The sequence below is a fragment of the Zingiber officinale genome, chromosome 6A (assembly GCF_018446385.1).
Source record: "Zingiber officinale cultivar Zhangliang chromosome 6A, Zo_v1.1, whole genome shotgun sequence".
Taxonomy (NCBI): Eukaryota; Viridiplantae; Streptophyta; class Magnoliopsida; order Zingiberales; family Zingiberaceae; genus Zingiber; species Zingiber officinale.
The window spans coordinates 108,456,428-108,474,224 of NC_055997.1; the positions used below are offsets into that span (position 1 = coordinate 108,456,428).

The window sequence follows — 17,797 nt, forward strand, 5'->3', positions numbered from 1 at the left end:
TTAAATACTAATTAATCATTTGAAGGACCTAACCGTACCATTAATCCAGGGCTAGCTCTATCATAACCTGTTCTATGTTATACTCCGACTATCAAGTACATCATTTTCATAATTGTCAAATCCACAACTCGATCTCATTGAGTTAACATGCTCCATATGCACTATCCAAAACCTTTTGCTACACACATCAAACTTATATTATTACCAACATAACAAAATAACATGGTTAACCTAACCACAAAGAAACATTGTGCCTCTAATAGATTTATGGTAGTATAATTCAAGTTAATAATAAGACTTTCGTTGTTAAGATTTTCAAAGATAAACATAAAATATTTTAAGAGTTTAAGGAACCAAATTTGGTAGTATTTGAAATAGAAACATTATCTCCAAAAAAGATTCAATCTTGCACTTCCTTAGATGAAATATTATAGAGCCATTTTACTGCTAAACCAAATAATTATAAGAGTTCACCGTGAGATTTACTTGAGCTTGGATCGTGCGCGGCGCCTCTCTGTTGAGTTCGGCTCAGGTGAGGATTGAGCACGGCTGTTGGCACCACTCCGTGCCTCTCTATCGAGTTCGGTTCGAGCGGCACTTGGATCCGTCTCCATCTTCCACGTCGGCCAATGGCACCCGACGTCATCTTCATCGCTGTTTTTCCTCGTCAGGACGGGTTCCCTTGTTGATGATCGCCAACATTTTTTTTTTGTTTGGGGTTTAGTCGATTAAAAATCCCTCTTTTCTTTCCAATTATGACAACAGAACCCCTTTTTAAGGGATCTCTCGCTCTTCTTATCTGCAATTAGGGATGCTGCGAAGTTCTCTAGTTTATATGCTCTCTCATCCGTCGATGCCAAGACTGGAGGAGTTTCTTCGGCTAGGTTCATAGTAGCAATCCCAAAGGTTGATTCCTTTCCCCTGTTTCGTACTATTTTATTCTTTTTTTAATGATCTTGTGTGCTCGTACTCTCTCCCACCAGTTGATGTAGAAAAGTTTCGTTTTTTCCTCTCGTCGGTTCAGATCGGTCTAGAAATGCTCAAAGATCGATCTTTTTCGGTTTCTCTAACCTTGTTAAAAGTGCATTTGGGCTTCCTTCGTGCCTCCTTTTCTCTAGATCAAACTCCGACCAAAAGACTATCCTTTTAGCTGTAATCATTATTTTTTTTATTCTACTACTGCCTTTTGATATCTTGAGAGCTGAACTGTTTATATCAGTGGTCAAACTGGAATTTCTTTATTTTTAACTCTTCAATGTATAGCAGGAAGGAATTATCAGGGAGACATGATGCAAAGTGCGATGTTTGCTGCTGCTAAAGGATGCGTTCCTGGGCTTGAATCCCCTAGTTGGAGAAGCAGGGTTTCACCTGGAGTTGGCCCGATCAGGAAGACCAGGCCGGGTTCAAACAGGTTGTCGACGGCAGACGCTGAGTTCTGTTGTGGAAGTTCTCCACTCAGATCGTCGATCACTCTCCGGGTGGAGATGGCAAGATCGAGGAGCAGTGTGGAGGGGATTTTTAGATCGAGAGAGAAAGCTCGATATGTAAAAGTCCAATCAACTGGTTTGTTCTTTCTACGGGACTTTTTTTTTTTTATCTCCTTTTCCTTGCTCATCTAATTATAGTAAATCATAGATCAAAATTGCAGTTTGCTGATTATGAAGTGACTTGATGGGCTTTATGATTACGAAACTTCTTGTCTTTTATTTGATTCATCAATGTGCGTTGGGCGGATAATCCTTCTATCTATACTTAAGCAGGGTATTAGGAACTCAAAAAGTTATGGAACTGAATTTCCAATTCATTGGTTCCTTCATTTGGGATCATAAGATCATGAAAATTGGATTTATGATTTAAAAGTATTCCTTGCCGGAGAAAACTTAGCAAACTAGCAATTTGCATTTGTTTTCTATGGACTGTGTATCAGGTAGCCAAATGTTTTGATTTTGACTCAATTTCAGGTGGGCTTGATGATCTACCCTCCGATAAACTGCAGAAGAAAACATCTGGGAATGTGATTCCATATGTTGGTGTAGCCTGTTTGGGAGCCATTCTGTTTGGCTATCATCTTGCGTATGTTTCTGAGTGCTGATAATAACTATTATGTAGTTCTTCATCTTGTTTTGTCATCCAGTATATCTTGGTAACTATCTATGCTAATTAGCTGAAGTTTCATGAAATGACATTTTCTTCTTCAAAAGTAAAAAACTTTCTATTTTATTTCCCTTTATCCCAATTTCAATTTGGCATCCTTATTCTTAACATGTTTGCTATTGCATCTACAAATTGCAGTGTGGTAAATGGCGCACTCGAATATCTTGCAAAGGATTTGGGAATCACAAAAAACACCGTACTACAAGGTGCATTCATATTGTCCTTTTTTTAGTGGTCATATAATTTATCTTCATCTTTTACTTGAGTTGAAAACAAATTTTCTTCAGTAAATATTGACAATCATGGCAATAGCTTCAGGTTGACTGAATCTTGTCAAGTAATTTAAGACTTTAAGTTACTTGTTCTTGAGCTTCTCTATTGGCCATTTGAGATATTTCTAAAAACTATTATCTTACATTTTGTTTAATCTGCATTCAGGTTGGGTTGTTAGCATAACCCTTGCAGGTGCGACAATAGGTTCTTTCACTGGAGGTGCATTGGCTGATAAATTTGGTCGGACCCGATCTTTTCAGCTCGATGCAATTCCCCTTGCGATTGGTGCATTTCTCAGGTTCCATCATTTGTGCTGTGAAAACTCTATAAGTTAGTTGATAGATTTTCTATCTAATTTGATGGGGACTTTGCAGTGCAATAGCCCAGGATGTGCGGACCATGATAATTGGTCGACTGCTTGCTGGAATTGGGATCGGGATCTCTTCTGCTATTGTGCCACTGTACATATCTGAGGTTGCTGATTTTGTATCCTTCTGATGATTATGCTACAAAAACTGGTGTGCATATGCTAGATAGCTAAACTGCATCCTCTACTTTCAGATATCTCCAACAGAAATCCGTGGAGCTCTTGGATCAATAAACCAACTTTTCATCTGCATTGGAATTCTTGTGGCTTTGGTGGCTGGATTGCCATTATCTGGAAATCCTTTATGGTAATTTTTATAACCTTAACTTTTTTTCTGCATTTAGCATCTTAAAATTTGTAGTTCAGTGATGGACATTAATGATCTTGTTCAGGATCTTTTTCTTGTTGGTGACTTGGGGAATCTATTAGTTGTGAAATGTTTGTCACGCAGACAAAGGAACTGAATTTCTTGCCCTCATAGAGGCATATACTAAGAGGCAAAACTAAGAGAAATTAACAACAAAATGGATGAAATTTAAGTTTGTTCTTATCATATTTCAGATTGGTAACCATGTTCAAGAAGTAAAAAAAAGTTGACGAGAAAAGTTTGGGGGAGAAAACAACTGAATATATAAGGCAAAATCCTATTAATCTAAATTTGATGCTACTTATGATCCTCAAACTACATCCAAGTCAGACAACAGTTTCCTTCCAGTGTCATCCATTTTCTTTTTCATTAATTTCATTTGCTGAAATTTTTAATGCTTTAAAATTATAGCCCAGTGATTAAACCTAAAGTCACTTTTGTGTATGTGTAAATTTTCACTATCTACAGCTACTGCTCTTAGAGTTTGCTAGTAAATTTTTGCATAGTTTATCAACTCCATCTTGCACTATAAGGTAAGCATTACTTATAATTACTTTTCTAGTTTTCCATCATCATCATGGGCCACTAGGCGTTGTGTCATGTTAACCATGTCATTCCGGTTAATAAGAAACTATATAACATAACAATAATTATTTATAACATGTAAGATAAATTAAACTCTCTAAACAATTAAAATTAAGCAATATAACACAAAACCTATAATGTTTGTTTAAATGAATTATCTTTATAAATGGGCCAATTTGTGTCAACCCATTATATACTGGAGTCGTGTGCTGTCACTTTTTAGATGTCTCTATTAATTGTGATTTAGGTCGGATAGTGCTATCAAGTTGTTTCTAACATTGTCAGCTCTTCAATTCATATTTATCAAGATAATCTTTTTTTTTGTTCTGTTATGATCATGGTAATCATATCTAGTTAGTATAATTTTGTCTTTATATTCTCGTCTTCCGGTAAACAAGATATATATGGTGATACCCATATACTCCATGTTGATCACTATTGCAAATTGTTATTGTCAAAAGTGTCTTTATGTATATATGTAAAGGGTAAATGATTTACTTGTAATAGTTTTTATTCATTATACTGCATATATAAAGGTAGAGAGGACTAACTAAATTCCTAAAGAAGAATAATTATCTGAGTCATCTAAGGCATCTGGCGTCACCATGTTATTTATTCTCTTTTAGCATCGACTCACAGTATGTGTGCTCTTCTGTGCATTGTGTGAAGACAAGGATGAAGGTTCTCCCTTCTTTTTCAATGGTTTCAGAAGTTTGGGTGAGATCACCATTGTTGCTTAAGTGAAATCACGTGACAGACTTCCTGCTTCTGGGGTTCTTCTGTCGCCAGAAGCCTGTTGTCACCCACTCACACATCATCCATGAGCCCTTGCTGCTGCCCTCTCAGTGTGCAAGCTCAGCAACTGCCATTCGTGCCTCCCTCTCTATGCTCCAGTGTCCAAATGTGGTGGACCTCTCGTTATCTGCCTCCCCCATAGCAAGCCAATCTTGCCAGCTACTCCATCCACATCCAAACAAAAGAATGCTTGCCTTGCGCAGCAATACGACAATGGGACTAACAATGTGGTCTTCAGTAGGGAGCACAAGCATTCATGATCAACAAACAAAAGACAGTACGAATTCTGCCAGGAGAGAAGGGATTTCAATGTTAATTTTGCAACAACTAAAACTAAGAAGCAGAATAAACCTGCAAACTTGCATAATATGATGGAACTTACAAAGGAGTTCTTCAAGATGGCTAAAATTATGAAGAGTCAGGTGACTGAAAATTACTACAGACTAGTTGTTGCCTTCTGCTGAACCTAATTTAGCCACAGACTTCTGTTACACTATAGGTGACTGTGTTTTCCTAGGGCTGGAAGCAGATCTTCAAGCCTCTCCAGGTTGATTTCCATGGGCTGTCAGTTGCTCTTGATTTTTTTTCTTAGAAATTTGATTTAGAACTCTTAGTATCTTACAAGTTATAATATTCCATACTATTAGAAACATGCTAAACAACTGCTTGAAGCTTTTACTTTAAACCTCAACATCTTACCTTGAATTGTCTGTTTAATGCTACCTTTGTGATAAGATACATATGAAATTTTGTAACGCTAATAGTGAGAGAAAATTTCCTGCAGTTTGGTGTTAGTATTGCCATCATAATCTTGATTGTTCCGAGTTTCTATGCTTTTTCATGGTGTTGCAATGCAGTTCTTTCAAAATAGTTTGTTTTTACATTTTTATCCTTTAAAACTTATATGGTGTAAACATCTTTCCTTGTGATTCTCATTTGTCATATTGAGTGTTCTTATGTAATTTTCACGTCCTATTAGGTGGAGAACAATGTTTACCATTGCTATCTTTCCCTCTGTGCTGATGGCAGTAGGGATGGCTTTTTGTCCAGAAAGCCCTCGGTGGCTGTTTCAGGTTCATTTTTGGTTGCTATTTCAACTGATGTTATTATTAATCTTGGTTGCTTGTCTAACCTTCATCTTGTGCACTGCAGCAAGGAAAATTTTCTCAGGCAGAAACAGCTATAAGGAAACTATATGGCAAAGAACAGGTTGCCGATGTTATGCACGAATTAAGATCAGGTGGTGAAGGTTCGACTGAACCAGATGCTGGTTGGTTTGATCTTTTCAGTAAACGCTATTGGAAAGGTACTCTTAGAATAATTATAGTTGCCTCTTAGATCTGTCATAATTTTTTACCCAGAGAATTCTTCTGTTTTCTGCCTCTACTTTCGGGGTATTGAACTTCTAGTGCTGATATTTTTCTTTAATATTCTTTTTTTTTTAACTTTAATGCATGCTAATTAGATAGTTGAATTAAAAGTTATTATTTTTTCATTTTTGCATCAATGTGCATAATGCATTCATATACTTTTCACTCCTTAAGGAATACAACAACAACAACAACAACAACCAAGCATTTTCCCACTAGGTGGAGTCGGCTGTATGAATCCTTTTACGCCATTGAGCCCTATCTCCTATTATATTACCATTTATATTTAAATAAATTTTATCTTGTTTTATTATTGCTAATCAAGTCTTTTTTGGTCGTCCTCTTCCTCGTTTGATATGCATGTTTATTATGGTTTTACATCGCCTAATTGGAGCATCTATTGGTCGTCTAAGTACATGTCCGTACCATCTTAAACGTGTCTCTCGGAGTTTGTCCTCAATAGATGCAACTCTGACTCTCTCTAATGCTCTCATTCCTTATTTTGTCCATCTTCGTATGTCCACACATCCACCTTAACATCCTCATCTCTGCAACTCTCATCTTATGCTCATGTGCTCGAGTCATAGCCCAACATTCAGCTCCATATAACATAGCAAGTCTAACTGCGGTTTTATAGAACTTACCTTTAAGTTTAAGAGGTACTTTACGGTCACATAAAACACCCGACGCTCTCCTCCATTTCACCCATCCTACTTATTCTATGTAAGACATCTCTCTCAATCCCTCCATCATTTTGTAAAAATGACCCTAAATATTTAAATCTCTCGATTCCGGGTAATTCGTCCTCTCCTATCTTAACAATTGTTTCATTACTTCTAATATTACTAAACTTAAATTCCATATATTCTATCTTTAATCTACTAAGCTTAAAACATTTCCCTTCTAGTGTTTTCCTCCAAGATTCAAGCTTAGCATTTACTCCTTCATGTGTCTCATCTACCAAAATAATATCATCTGCAAACAACATGCACCACGATACTGTGTCTTGAATGTGCGCAGTGAGTTCGTCCATAATTAGTGTAAAAAGATAGGGACTTAGGGTTGATCCTTGATGTAACCCTATCTTTATTGGAAATGTTTCAGTTACTCCGCCTGAAGTCATTGACTTGTGCATTCACTCCTTAAGGAATAAACTTAAAAATTAACAAATACTGGTTGACTTTAACTTGTGCTGAAGTGTGCTTAAGTGTGCTGAGTGATACTCTTCTGCACAATTGACACTGAGGAGATAGGAGATATTATTTGTCAATCAGAATTATGTTTTAATAATTTACTAAAATGGTACATTTTGGCTATATAATGTCTGAGATGGTATAAGATTTCAAATTATGGTACCACCAACCCTTTCCCTCACCTTTCTTTCTCCATAGGAAACATGAGCCTTAGGCAATCTCCCTCAGCTTGTGCCATATATTTTTCTTCTTAGTAGATAACCGATATTTATGCAGGAATTCTCTTATTATGATAGCTTTCTCATATCAATTGCAGTTGTTAGTGTTGGCGCTGCATTGTTCTTGTTTCAACAACTGGCTGGGATAAATGCTGTTGTGTACTACTCGACATCTGTATTCCGCAGTGCAGGAATTGCTTCTGATGTCGCAGCTAGTGCTCTTGTTGGGGCATCAAATGTTTTTGGTATGCTTTCCTGTTTTAGTTACCAGATTAAATTTAAACACAGCAATCTCTAGTTCGAATTATTCACGCTGCATAACGGATGATTCCTTATTAACATGCTATTGTTACAGGTACTGCTGTTGCATCTTCTCTAATGGACAAGCGAGGGAGGAAGAGCCTCCTAATAACAAGCTTTTCTGGAATGGTACTCATTTTCTATTAAAGATGTCATTTGATATCTTTAAGCGCAATCTATTTCTGCTTGGCTTGAAGTTGGTCTTTCGGTAACTTTTATAGTGTCAGAAATTTGCATAATTTTGGCTGAAGGTTACTTATTCAAGTTCGAAAGCTATTTATCGATCTAGTAACGCTTTGAATATTTTAGCTCGGTCATTACTATGTACACTCTCTAAAGTAAGTACTTGTTTCAAAAATCCATCAAGATACCTGATAGAGGAAATTGAGTTGAAAATAATGCATACAACTATAGGGAGGTTCGTTTATCGTTGATATGTAGATACGTTATGAAATATGATTATTTACACGACTGTTTTCAGAAATCAGTTTACGGCACTAATATCTTTGCGTTGCCATTTCTATTTCTGTAGGCTGCATCTATGTTGCTGCTTTCTTTGTCTTTCTCATGGAAACCACTTGCACCGTATTCCGGGACACTTGCGGTCGTAGGCACAGTTCTGTAAGTGAATGGAACTTTGGCAGAATTCACTTCTTTTCCCTTTGCACCATGTGGATGTTTCTTGAGTTGTAGTCATTTTCGTAACGTCGACTTCGTTAAATTGTATCGCGACAGATATGTGTTGTCCTTTTCACTGGGTGCTGGCCCAGTACCGGCTCTTCTCCTCCCTGAGATATTTGCCTCTAGGATCAGAGCTAAGGCAGTCGCATTGTCTCTCGGCATGCATTGGGTAAGTCCTTTAATTGCAGGGTTCCTCTACTCGATACTAACCTAATCTTTTTGATGAATTCATCTTCCTAGTTCCTGCTTGAATTAACACAACCTTCTGTTGTAGATTTCCAATTTCGTCATCGGTCTCTACTTTCTGAGCGTGGTGCAGCAGTTTGGAATCAGCCGAGTATATCTGGGATTCGCGGGGGTATGCACTCTTGCTGTTCTTTACATAACTGGCAATGTTGTGGAGACCAAGGGGCGATCGCTAGAAGAGATTGAACGCGCCCTTAGTGCTGAAGTTTGAGTACCTAAAACTGCTCCGGCAGCAAATTGTCTGCGATCTAACTGTGATGACTATGTAGTTCTTTTGGTTCGGCGAGAGCAAGATCTAATAAATTCATGTTCGATAGTCATTTCAGTAGTTCTTCCTAATCTTAAACTGCCTAAAATATCTCACTTCGGGCTAAGGTTATGCATTATGAGCAGCAACTTTTCTGAAATTTATCAGAATTTCAATGAAGAGTTCATCTCAAATTACGGATTCAGATCCATTTCTTGTCATATTTTTGTTTTACTTCGGAGTTTTTTGGGTGCAAATTTTGTTGAATCTTGAAAAGCTTCAACGATCTCAAAAAACCTCCCTACATGAGTGCTAACGGTTAACTTTTCACATATATACTTAATACTATAATCCAATAGTCAAAGTTTATCGATACAATTGAGGGCTTAAAAACAATAAATAAAAAAAATTGATTGAGACGTCTCAATTTGATTAGGCGCCTTGATCTATAAGGGTTGTTTGTAAGATTTTATCGATACAATTGAGATTGAGACGTCTCAATTTGATTGAGGTGCCTTAACCTTTGAGGGTTGTTTGCGCGTTCCGATTCTAGGCGTCTCTGATTCATTTGAAGCGCCTTGATCAATATTTTTTTATAGAGTTGAGGTGTCTGGATCAAATCTAGGTACAACAATTCATTTTTTTTTAAAAAACCAATTTTTTCTAAATCTTAAACCTTAAATACATATATTATACTACGTTTTAGTTTTAATTTTTTTTAGCTTAACACTATAACCAACTTTTAAATCCTAAAGGTATAATTGACTTAACTTAGAGCTAAATAAAATAAAATATGATATTAGGCATCCTAAATATATACCCCACGATGACATAATTTTTTAAAAACTTGAATACTATAACTAAACCCCTAAAAACAAAATCTAATTGACTTAATCACAAAACTTTTAAAAAAAAATAAACAAAAAAAACGCATATATTATATCCTGTGAGTACCTAATTTTTTTTTTTTTGAATCCTATAACCCAAGAGAGAAGTCTGAACCCTAGAAAGAAAATCTTATAGTTTAAATTTATTATAACCTAACTCCTAAATCCTAAAATCTTATATCCTAAATACATATAATAATCCGTGAATATCTAAAATTTTTAATTTTGAACACTATAACTCAATAGGGAAGCTTAAACTTTAGAGGAAAAATTTTATTACCCTAAACTCATTATAACCCAACTTTTAAATTCTAAAATTTTGAATCTTAAATATATATAATATACCCCAAACTAAAAATGGGAAAAAAATTACAAAGAAGTGTCTAGGCGTCTGGACCAGTTCGCACATGGGCGCTTAGATGAATTTCGGGTGACCCGATTTCAGTTCAAACGAATCCACATCCACAATGTGTGTATATATATATATATATATATATATATATATATATATATATATATATATATAACTTTAAATATTATTAGATTTTATAAATTTGATAAAAACTATTTAAATTTCATCTAAATTATTTTAAATTAATTAAAATAATTGTAACAACTAATTAGTAGTTTTTATAACGGTTAATCATAGTTGATATAATAGTGTTAAAGTTTCGCTGATTTCTATAATTTAGAACATCCTTTTGCAATATATTTATATGCCTTTTATATTTTCTAAAATTATTTATTTTAAATCATAATGAAATTTATTATTTCGTGCTGTTAAGCAATGTATGGCCCGTTAAAACCGCCAATATAGACCATTAGGCCCATTAAACCTACGTTGTCTTTCCTCCCCCGATGGGCGATGGGAAATGAACCAGCCAAAGAGAGGAACGGAGCTGTCCTCCTCCTCTGCTTGAATCGAAGTGCTTCCTCGTTTTTTTATTCTGTATATCGGAAGATATAGAGTTATCCCCTAGATTCACAGGGGGCCGATCAATGGCCATGGCGGATGAGGGGAGCTCCACTCCTCTCACTGCGCCGGCCTCCATCACTGAACCTGACGAGATTGACCTAGAAGCTGGACCCGGCGAGCAATTCCAGTGCCGGATCTGCCTCGAAACTGATGGTCGTCTACCTTTCTTCGCCCACCTGCCATTTTTTTTTCGAATTATATTTTTTAATTTCTTGCAGCCAAAGACTGAATCTTGACCCTGCATCTTGCATTTTGGAACAAGTTTCCATTTGTTTCTTTGAAATTTTGGTTATTCTGTTGTGATTACTACTTTTTTTTTGCTCAAAATAAAAATGGATTGGAACTTCAGGACGGGATTTCATAGCGCCATGCAAGTGCAAGGGAACTTCCAAGTACGTCCACCGCGAATGCTTGGACCACTGGCGATCTGTTAAGGTGAGTCAATTGCGTGTCTGGTATGATGCTTTGAGGTTTAGAAGTCTTTGCTGCAAATGCAAATCCTTGGTATTGTGTTTGAGTTTCACTTTGGTTTTGCTGTGGTGCGAGAACATGTCATTATGATATATCTTTTTTTTTCATGAGCCAGGTGAAAATTATGGAAAATTTCAACCGTTCTCTTTTTGTTTGACAAATAGGTTGTTTCTCAGAAGATGTACAAGGTGTTTGTCAATGTATATATGATTTCCTTTTGTTTGGGATAGTGCTGATTGCTTAGTTAGTTAGCATGTGGTATAATTATTGCACAACCCATTTTCTTGGATAAATAAGTTTTTATTAACTTGTCCTTGGAGCCATTTGAGATACTAGAAGACAGCTAGCTGTCACATTGTTAAACATTCTTATGTCTACTAGTGCTTTAGTGTTTAAATCTCAATTCAAAACACTCTAGATTCTGTTTGACCTAGTGATCACAGTCTTTCCTATGTTGATATTATTAAATTTTGCTGCAACACCAAATCTTGGATATCCTTTCTTGCATTAGTGATCTGTTCTGTTGTTCATCATTTTTAACATGGTTTGAAGCTTGGTGAATTCTCATCATTTTTTGTTTGTTGGCGAATCAATTGGATAGGAAAATGTCTTCTCTTGATTATAATCTGAATCATGATTGAACCATCTTTATCCAGCATCAAATTCAAGGATGGACTCATGATAGATGCTGCAGTTGAAAATATAAATTATTTTTGTGTTCTCACCATTCTTGGAACTCTCTCCATCTTTTGGCAGAAATATTACGTGTACTGATTGATGAATTGATGTCGAGGGTTGCTCATGTCACATTTCTGTAACTTTAAAAAGCTCATGTTGAATTGTAATAATAAGAGATAAGTTGAAGTGATTGAACCAAATTAATTGGAGTTCAGAAGAATGATCAAACTGCTTGTTTGATTAGAGGTTGACAATGTGCTTTAGTTCCTACGGTCTAGTTGACCCCAAAGACAAGAACTGAGTTTGCTGGATTAAAGGTTGATAGCATTAACAAGTGTTCATCTTTGTTCTCAATATTTTATTTTATTTGGCAGACCAATTAGTGAAATATATGCAATTCTAGGTAGCTAATCATTTGCAAGTTTCATTTTCTCAGGAAGGTTTTGCATTTGCTCATTGCACAACTTGCAAGGCTCCGTACTATCTGAGGGTTCATGTTCATGCAGACAGGAAATGGAGAGTCTTGAAGTTCCAATTCTTTGTCACTAGAGATATACTAGTTATATTCGCAGCTGTTCAACTTGTAAACTTGATCTCCCTGCCATTTGTGATGCATTTGGAAAATTTTAATATTTTTTCCTCACTAAATTATCATTTGTGAATTTGAGGCAGATAATTTCTTCATTGGCATATGTGGTATATTTGGTTGATGCCTCTCAAGACAGTTGGTTGCGATTGGCTTGGGGCTTTGACAGTGAAATTAGTTTCTACTATATATGTGGTAAACTTCTAAACCATTAGGACACTTGGTGATAATTTTATCTGTTGATTGAGTTGTAAATATGTTATCCAGCTTTGGTCCTTGTTGTAGAACACTGTTGTGATTGTTATTATTGATTTTATATGCTGGATGAAGTTTTTTAATCCATTTCATCTGCTAGAACTTGCAACAATATATGGACAAAACACATTGGGATCTTATTTGGTGATATTAAACTAAATCTCTGATTTCCCTGTTAATTTATCTTAACTTGGAACAACATGCTTTCTTCTATCAGTTAGAACTTTATGGATGACTAGTGTGAAATGGTGAGTTGACAAATGCTGGAGCCTTGTGAAGTCAACAAATAAGTACCTGAATATAAAGTTGGTGTAGAAAATGAAATATTATCAATGAACTATGCAGTATAATTTTATTAAAGCACTACTTATGATGTGTACAAAAGAGAGATTACTCAAACCTGAAAAACTTAAAAAACAGTATCATATCTTTCAAGATGAAATTTGTATGCAACGAAGAGGAAATTTAGCTGAAGCTACAACAGCATGCCATCAGTTTCTATTAAAAACTTAGTTAATTCTGATATAAACTAAGCAGAAAGAGACCTGGACTAAAGGGATTCCAATACGATACATAGCTATCCAAAGTTATTCTGGCCATACAAAGCCATTGTAGTTTCCTAATTTTGTCCTGATACGACCTCAGAAAATGATACTATCTTACAATATAAGAGTCATATAAGATCTTGGTTTAAGACGTTAAACTCATTTGCTGCTATGCAACCATTCCCAGATGAGGCCTAGTCTTACAAGAATTTAAATTGTATGCCATGATTTCCACAGTGTGTAATGGGTATTTCCAAGTTCCAACAATATAAGCCAACAATTCAAACTAAGGAACTTTAGGATATTCTTATCAGTGCCACAAACAATTATAGTTCCAGCTATAGCCTCTGAATCATAATTCTCCATAATGTTTGAGTCAATTTTATTAATTCAAATAGGGGAGTATCTGTGATTGTGGTTGTACCATACCACATTTTATATGCCATTTTTTTTAATGTTGTTGATGCATATGGCTCTCCCTCTATATCATGTGATAATGAATCTTGTGACACTGGTCAAAATTGAATTTAGCACATGATCACTCTTGGCGTGTGTGTTAAAACTCATCCCTTCTACAAAGCATTTTAATTTATTTTATCTTCTCATACTTGGTCTTTTCAGATGTCATAGACTCTTGTTTATTCTTCCCCTAATCATACTTGTCTACATATGTAGGAGCACTATTATTTTTTGCTTTTCTTGGGTTATCCGGCTGCTTTATAACCTGTTATGATCGAAGAGTGCGAAATGATTTGGCTCAGCCATGTCGGGAGTTGTGTCTTTGTTGCTGTCAACCAGGGTTTGCTTCTGTTCTCCTTGGTCTTTGAAGCTTTCCAATTTACACCATTAAATTTTATGGTGTACTTTCAATGGAATTTGTTAAAAGCAATGCCTGTTTTGTATGTACTTCATAATCGACAGACAAAACCAACCATCCTCCTTTCATTCCCTTTTCCTCTCGGCATGTATTTTCGCCATAATAGTGATTCTTTTTCTTTCCTATTTCAGAATGTGTGCTGACTGTCATCTTCCTGGCACCCTTTGCATGTGGACTGACTGTACAACTTGCTTTGAAAGTTGTGCGAGTACTGCAGGAGAATGTGGATGCTTAGGAGGGGCCGGTGAAGCTGGTTTTCCGCTGCTTTTTATTGTAGCGCTTGTTGTTCTTGGTCTCTTCATTGTTATCGGCATATTCTACAGTGTGCTTGTTGCAACAATGGTTGGTCAACGAATTTGGCAGCGCCATTATCACATACTTGCTAAGCGGATGCTAACAAAAGTGAGTTCTTGTTCCTTCAAGCAAATGTGAAATTATCATTTTGACTTGCATTCCTCTTGTAGATAGTTCATCCAGCATTCTGCAATTCTCCTGGCACACCGAACATTATAATTATTTGTTAATTTGCATCAGGAGTATGTTGTGGAGGATGTCGACAGCGAGGGCGTAGATTGGTGCCCGCCACCCCTACCGCCAGAGCACATTCAGCAGCTAAGGGCACTTGGACTACTGTAGTCTCACCTTAGACAATCTACCATTGTGCTTTAGATATGAACTCAAGGGAAGGTCCGAGTATCCACCATAGGCACACCACTTTGTGGATACTACATGCTATATTATTTGTATCCCCGGTTTCCAGCGGTTGTACCAACAGTGTAGGCCTTACTTTTTTTTTATGTAAATATTCATAAGATGTAACTAATCATCCTCTCACTATCGGATTTGAATGAACTTTTGATGTAAAGAGACGTTGCTTGGTCACCATGATTTACCCCCCTTCCAATTGCATTGGGATGAGCATGGAGGGATGTCTAGGATGAGTGAGTTACCTTTTGCCACATGAATGAACTTCTGATTTTTGTTTTTTTTTTGCACCACTGATTTTAAATAATAAAGCATGTAGCATCATTTACAATTTTCAGCGTGGCTAGGCGAAAGGTTTGAGATTTTGAGAAACCGTAAATTCTTGAGATCACCTTGAGCGTTTCAAATATGTAACTCATATCCTAGTTTGTTTCTGCGAACACTGTCTGATAAAAAAGCAAAAGGAGAGAAGACGATTTCTTGGATCAATTTTGTTTTTTCTTTTCCCAAAATAAAACTCAGTGAGCATATATATATATAAATATAATAATATCCCTATAAGTTTCTTTTTGTTTGTTAAATAATATACTGTCAAATTGTTTGAATCTTTGATAAGAAATTGTTCATTCATTTAACTCCACTTGCAACGGTCTGGCACGGAAGTTTTCACCGGTAAATTTGGAAGTGCTAAAAAGCGCATTGTCCATGAACAAATATTTGACTTTGGTTGCCAAGTCAGTCAAGTGAATTTATGAGTAACTTTTGTGAATAAACATTCGACTCAATAACCAAGTCAATCAGGGGACAAACATTTGACTAAATAACAGTAGGTGAACACTAATCAATTAAAGACCTCTACAACAAGTCTTCTTGCAATTCACATGGACTTTTAAGCAACTAGTTATTTCTCTAAAGAAATTGGTTGGATTTTTTGCACAATATATGCGTGCGTGTATCTTTAAGCCAAGGCACAGAGAAAAGAAGTAAAACAAAATAAAATAGAAATTCAAGTATATGACTATTAAAGTTGTACTATTATTATAATATTTAGTATTGGAAGAAAATGTAGTTGATTATTTAGTGTCCAAAGTAAGAATACTTGGCAATCTACTGTAGAGTAATGGAAAATAATAATTTAATACATTAATAATATCAATTTAAATAGTTTTTGTGTGTGTGTGTGTGTTTTGGATTGTTAACTTGTCATGAAATTCTTTTTCAAAAGTACAGTTTTTGCCTTTTGTATGAGATGAGAAAAATCTAATAGCTAGGAAAAATGTTTAACCTATAAACTCAAAATCTCAATCAAGAATGAACCGATGCATTAAGAAATAAAGTTTGCAAATATTTGTAAAATACAAGTAAAAAATAGTGTTAGAATTTATATCCTTGAAAGCTCTAACAAATTGAATATTTTGGAGGAGATATTATTATGATGCCAAAGAAAAGGATAGAACTCCACAACTTGTCTCATCTTGAAAAATAAAACTTCTTAAAATTTACTTAAATATAAAAGTCCTATTGTATGTTACATTGAGATCCCTCTTGTCCTTTAAATATGGTATTGTGAGCTCCTTCTTGTGCTTTAAGTATGGTATTGAAGTGAGATAACTTTTTCTGAATAACAATATTGAATTTGAAAGTGCATATTTTAATTTTATTTAGTTGGCACTATGTGTCAACTCATGTTGAGTAATTCTGAGATGATCGGGGTTACTTTTCTATCGACTATCAAGATAATTCGAAAAAGGCTTGTAACGGATAATCTATTAATTTAATATTTTTAAATTTCATCCATTAAGTAAAATTATTCGTTAATTTATCAAAATCAATATTTAATCTTTTAATACATGGAAAAATTAAGAAGGGCGTACCATTGGAGGCGAAAGTGCATATTAAACATGAGTAAAGTTGAAAGGGTCCACCTTATGTCTTACATCTCTAATTGAAGAGTAATATCAAAACATTTTCTCTTTCTTGGATTTTTAACACCCGTCTCATTCAAGCACACCCTTCTCATTCAAGTTGGCCGCCAGATAATCCAAATTCATTGAATTCGCCATAATTTAAAAGATGCATGCATTATAAAAAAATTCCTATCACAAATGTGTCGAATATAATTGACTTGACTATTAGAAATCATATCTACGTCAATACACCACGTGTGAAGGATAGATACAAAGACTTGTTCATAAACTCCTTTAAGTCTCTTCTTCTAGGCATGGGAAAAAAAAATCAGGCCATTTTGTTGAGATCCCTTGTACAATCCAACAAAAACTAATGTAAAACTAAACATAAAGAAATTTAGCAATATAAATTTACAAAAATCATATATATATATATATATATATATATATGATCTGACGGTAAGAGTAGGGGACCCCGTTGTATGGAATCAACGTCACGTGGGAGTCAAAAGGGCAGGCGGCCGGCCGGAGAGAGATGGGTCAACAGCCCGACCGGCCGGTGTCTAGTTGATGGTTAAAGGCACCCTGGCGAGAGTCAGGGTTCCGGCGCTCATCGGATAATATCACAGAGCCGAGCGGATGGCATGCTCGGCCGAAAACATGAGGTAACCTACTGCTAGCAGTCCCCATGAAGCATATGATTGAGAATTTCCCAAGTAAACCACTATATATGTCCGGCCGGATGTCGGTGGAGGCCGGACGTCCGGTAGGGAATAATGGCAAAAGGACAAGGGACCTCTTTCTCTGACAGCGAGCATATTCTACGTTTAGGCCATACCCCAAATCTTACGACAGGGGGTTCCGCTGTCCCATCGAAGACATGCTTGGACTGTAGCAGTATGGGATCAGGTAAGCTCACTGACAGACCCTTACTGAGGTATGGGCTGAGGACACGTGTACACCTCTGTATGTGTGCACTCGCTTCTCCACTGCCCTATATAAAGGCCCTCATCCTTCACCGGAGGTATGCATGTTACGATTCTTGAAGTCACTTTCTGGTTGAGCTTTGCCTGACTTGAGCGTCGGAGGGTCGTCGCCGGGAACCCCTTCCCGG

General features: G+C 36.1%; 2 protein-coding genes across 6 annotated transcripts; both read left to right on the plus strand.

Annotated features, from left to right (window-relative positions):
* The first annotated feature begins 562 nt into the window (after window positions 1-562).
* On the plus strand, window positions 563-9,001 carry LOC121997350 (plastidic glucose transporter 4-like). Of its 4 annotated transcripts, none has more exons than XM_042551712.1 (14): window positions 563-906; window positions 1,264-1,563; window positions 1,962-2,073; window positions 2,293-2,360; window positions 2,593-2,725; window positions 2,802-2,901; window positions 2,989-3,101; window positions 5,521-5,614; window positions 5,694-5,847; window positions 7,421-7,567; window positions 7,678-7,751; window positions 8,155-8,243; window positions 8,358-8,472; window positions 8,578-9,001. In XM_042551712.1, the coding sequence occupies exons 2-14, from the start codon at window positions 1,287-1,289 to the stop codon at window positions 8,758-8,760; spliced, it is 1,659 nt and encodes a 552-aa protein (XP_042407646.1). In that variant the 5' UTR covers window positions 563-906; window positions 1,264-1,286; the 3' UTR covers window positions 8,761-9,001. The 4 variants fall into 4 exon arrangements, with proteins under 4 accessions (XP_042407646.1, XP_042407644.1, XP_042407645.1 ...); XM_042551710.1 differs by having other exon boundaries at window positions 591-906; window positions 1,267-1,563; XM_042551711.1 differs by lacking the exon at window positions 563-906 and adding an exon at window positions 993-1,152 and having other exon boundaries at window positions 1,267-1,563.
* A 1,530-nt stretch (window positions 9,002-10,531) lies between these two features.
* LOC121997351 (E3 ubiquitin-protein ligase MARCHF8-like) lies at window positions 10,532-14,980 on the plus strand. 2 transcript variants are annotated; one of them, XM_042551716.1, is made up of 8 exons: window positions 10,532-10,812; window positions 11,009-11,094; window positions 12,245-12,391; window positions 12,481-12,589; window positions 13,870-13,993; window positions 14,203-14,315; window positions 14,395-14,473; window positions 14,606-14,980. In XM_042551716.1, the coding sequence occupies exons 1-7, from the start codon at window positions 10,683-10,685 to the stop codon at window positions 14,466-14,468; spliced, it is 783 nt and encodes a 260-aa protein (XP_042407650.1). In that variant the 5' UTR covers window positions 10,532-10,682; the 3' UTR covers window positions 14,469-14,473; window positions 14,606-14,980. The 2 variants fall into 2 exon arrangements, with proteins under 2 accessions (XP_042407650.1, XP_042407649.1); XM_042551715.1 differs by having other exon boundaries at window positions 14,203-14,473.
* The last annotated feature ends 2,817 nt before the right edge of the window (window positions 14,981-17,797 follow it).

Bases quoted from the DNA above. Each gene is read 5' to 3' on its own strand.
- LOC121997350 (XM_042551712.1), top strand. From the start codon at position 1,287: ATGATGCAAAGTGCGATGTTTGCTGCTGCTAAAGGATGCGTTCCTGGG. The intron at 1,564-1,961 runs GTTTGTTCTTTC...ACTCAATTTCAG, and splicing joins TGTAAAAGTCCAATCAACTG to GTGGGCTTGATGATCTACCC. The intron at 2,361-2,592 runs GTGCATTCATAT...ATCTGCATTCAG, and splicing joins AAAAAACACCGTACTACAAG to GTTGGGTTGTTAGCATAACC.
- LOC121997351 (XM_042551715.1), top strand. From the start codon at position 10,683: ATGGCCATGGCGGATGAGGGGAGCTCCACTCCTCTCACTGCGCCGGCC. The intron at 13,994-14,202 runs GTTTGCTTCTGT...TTCCTATTTCAG, and splicing joins CTTTGTTGCTGTCAACCAGG to AATGTGTGCTGACTGTCATC. The intron at 14,474-14,605 runs GTGAGTTCTTGT...AATTTGCATCAG, and splicing joins CTAAGCGGATGCTAACAAAA to GAGTATGTTGTGGAGGATGT.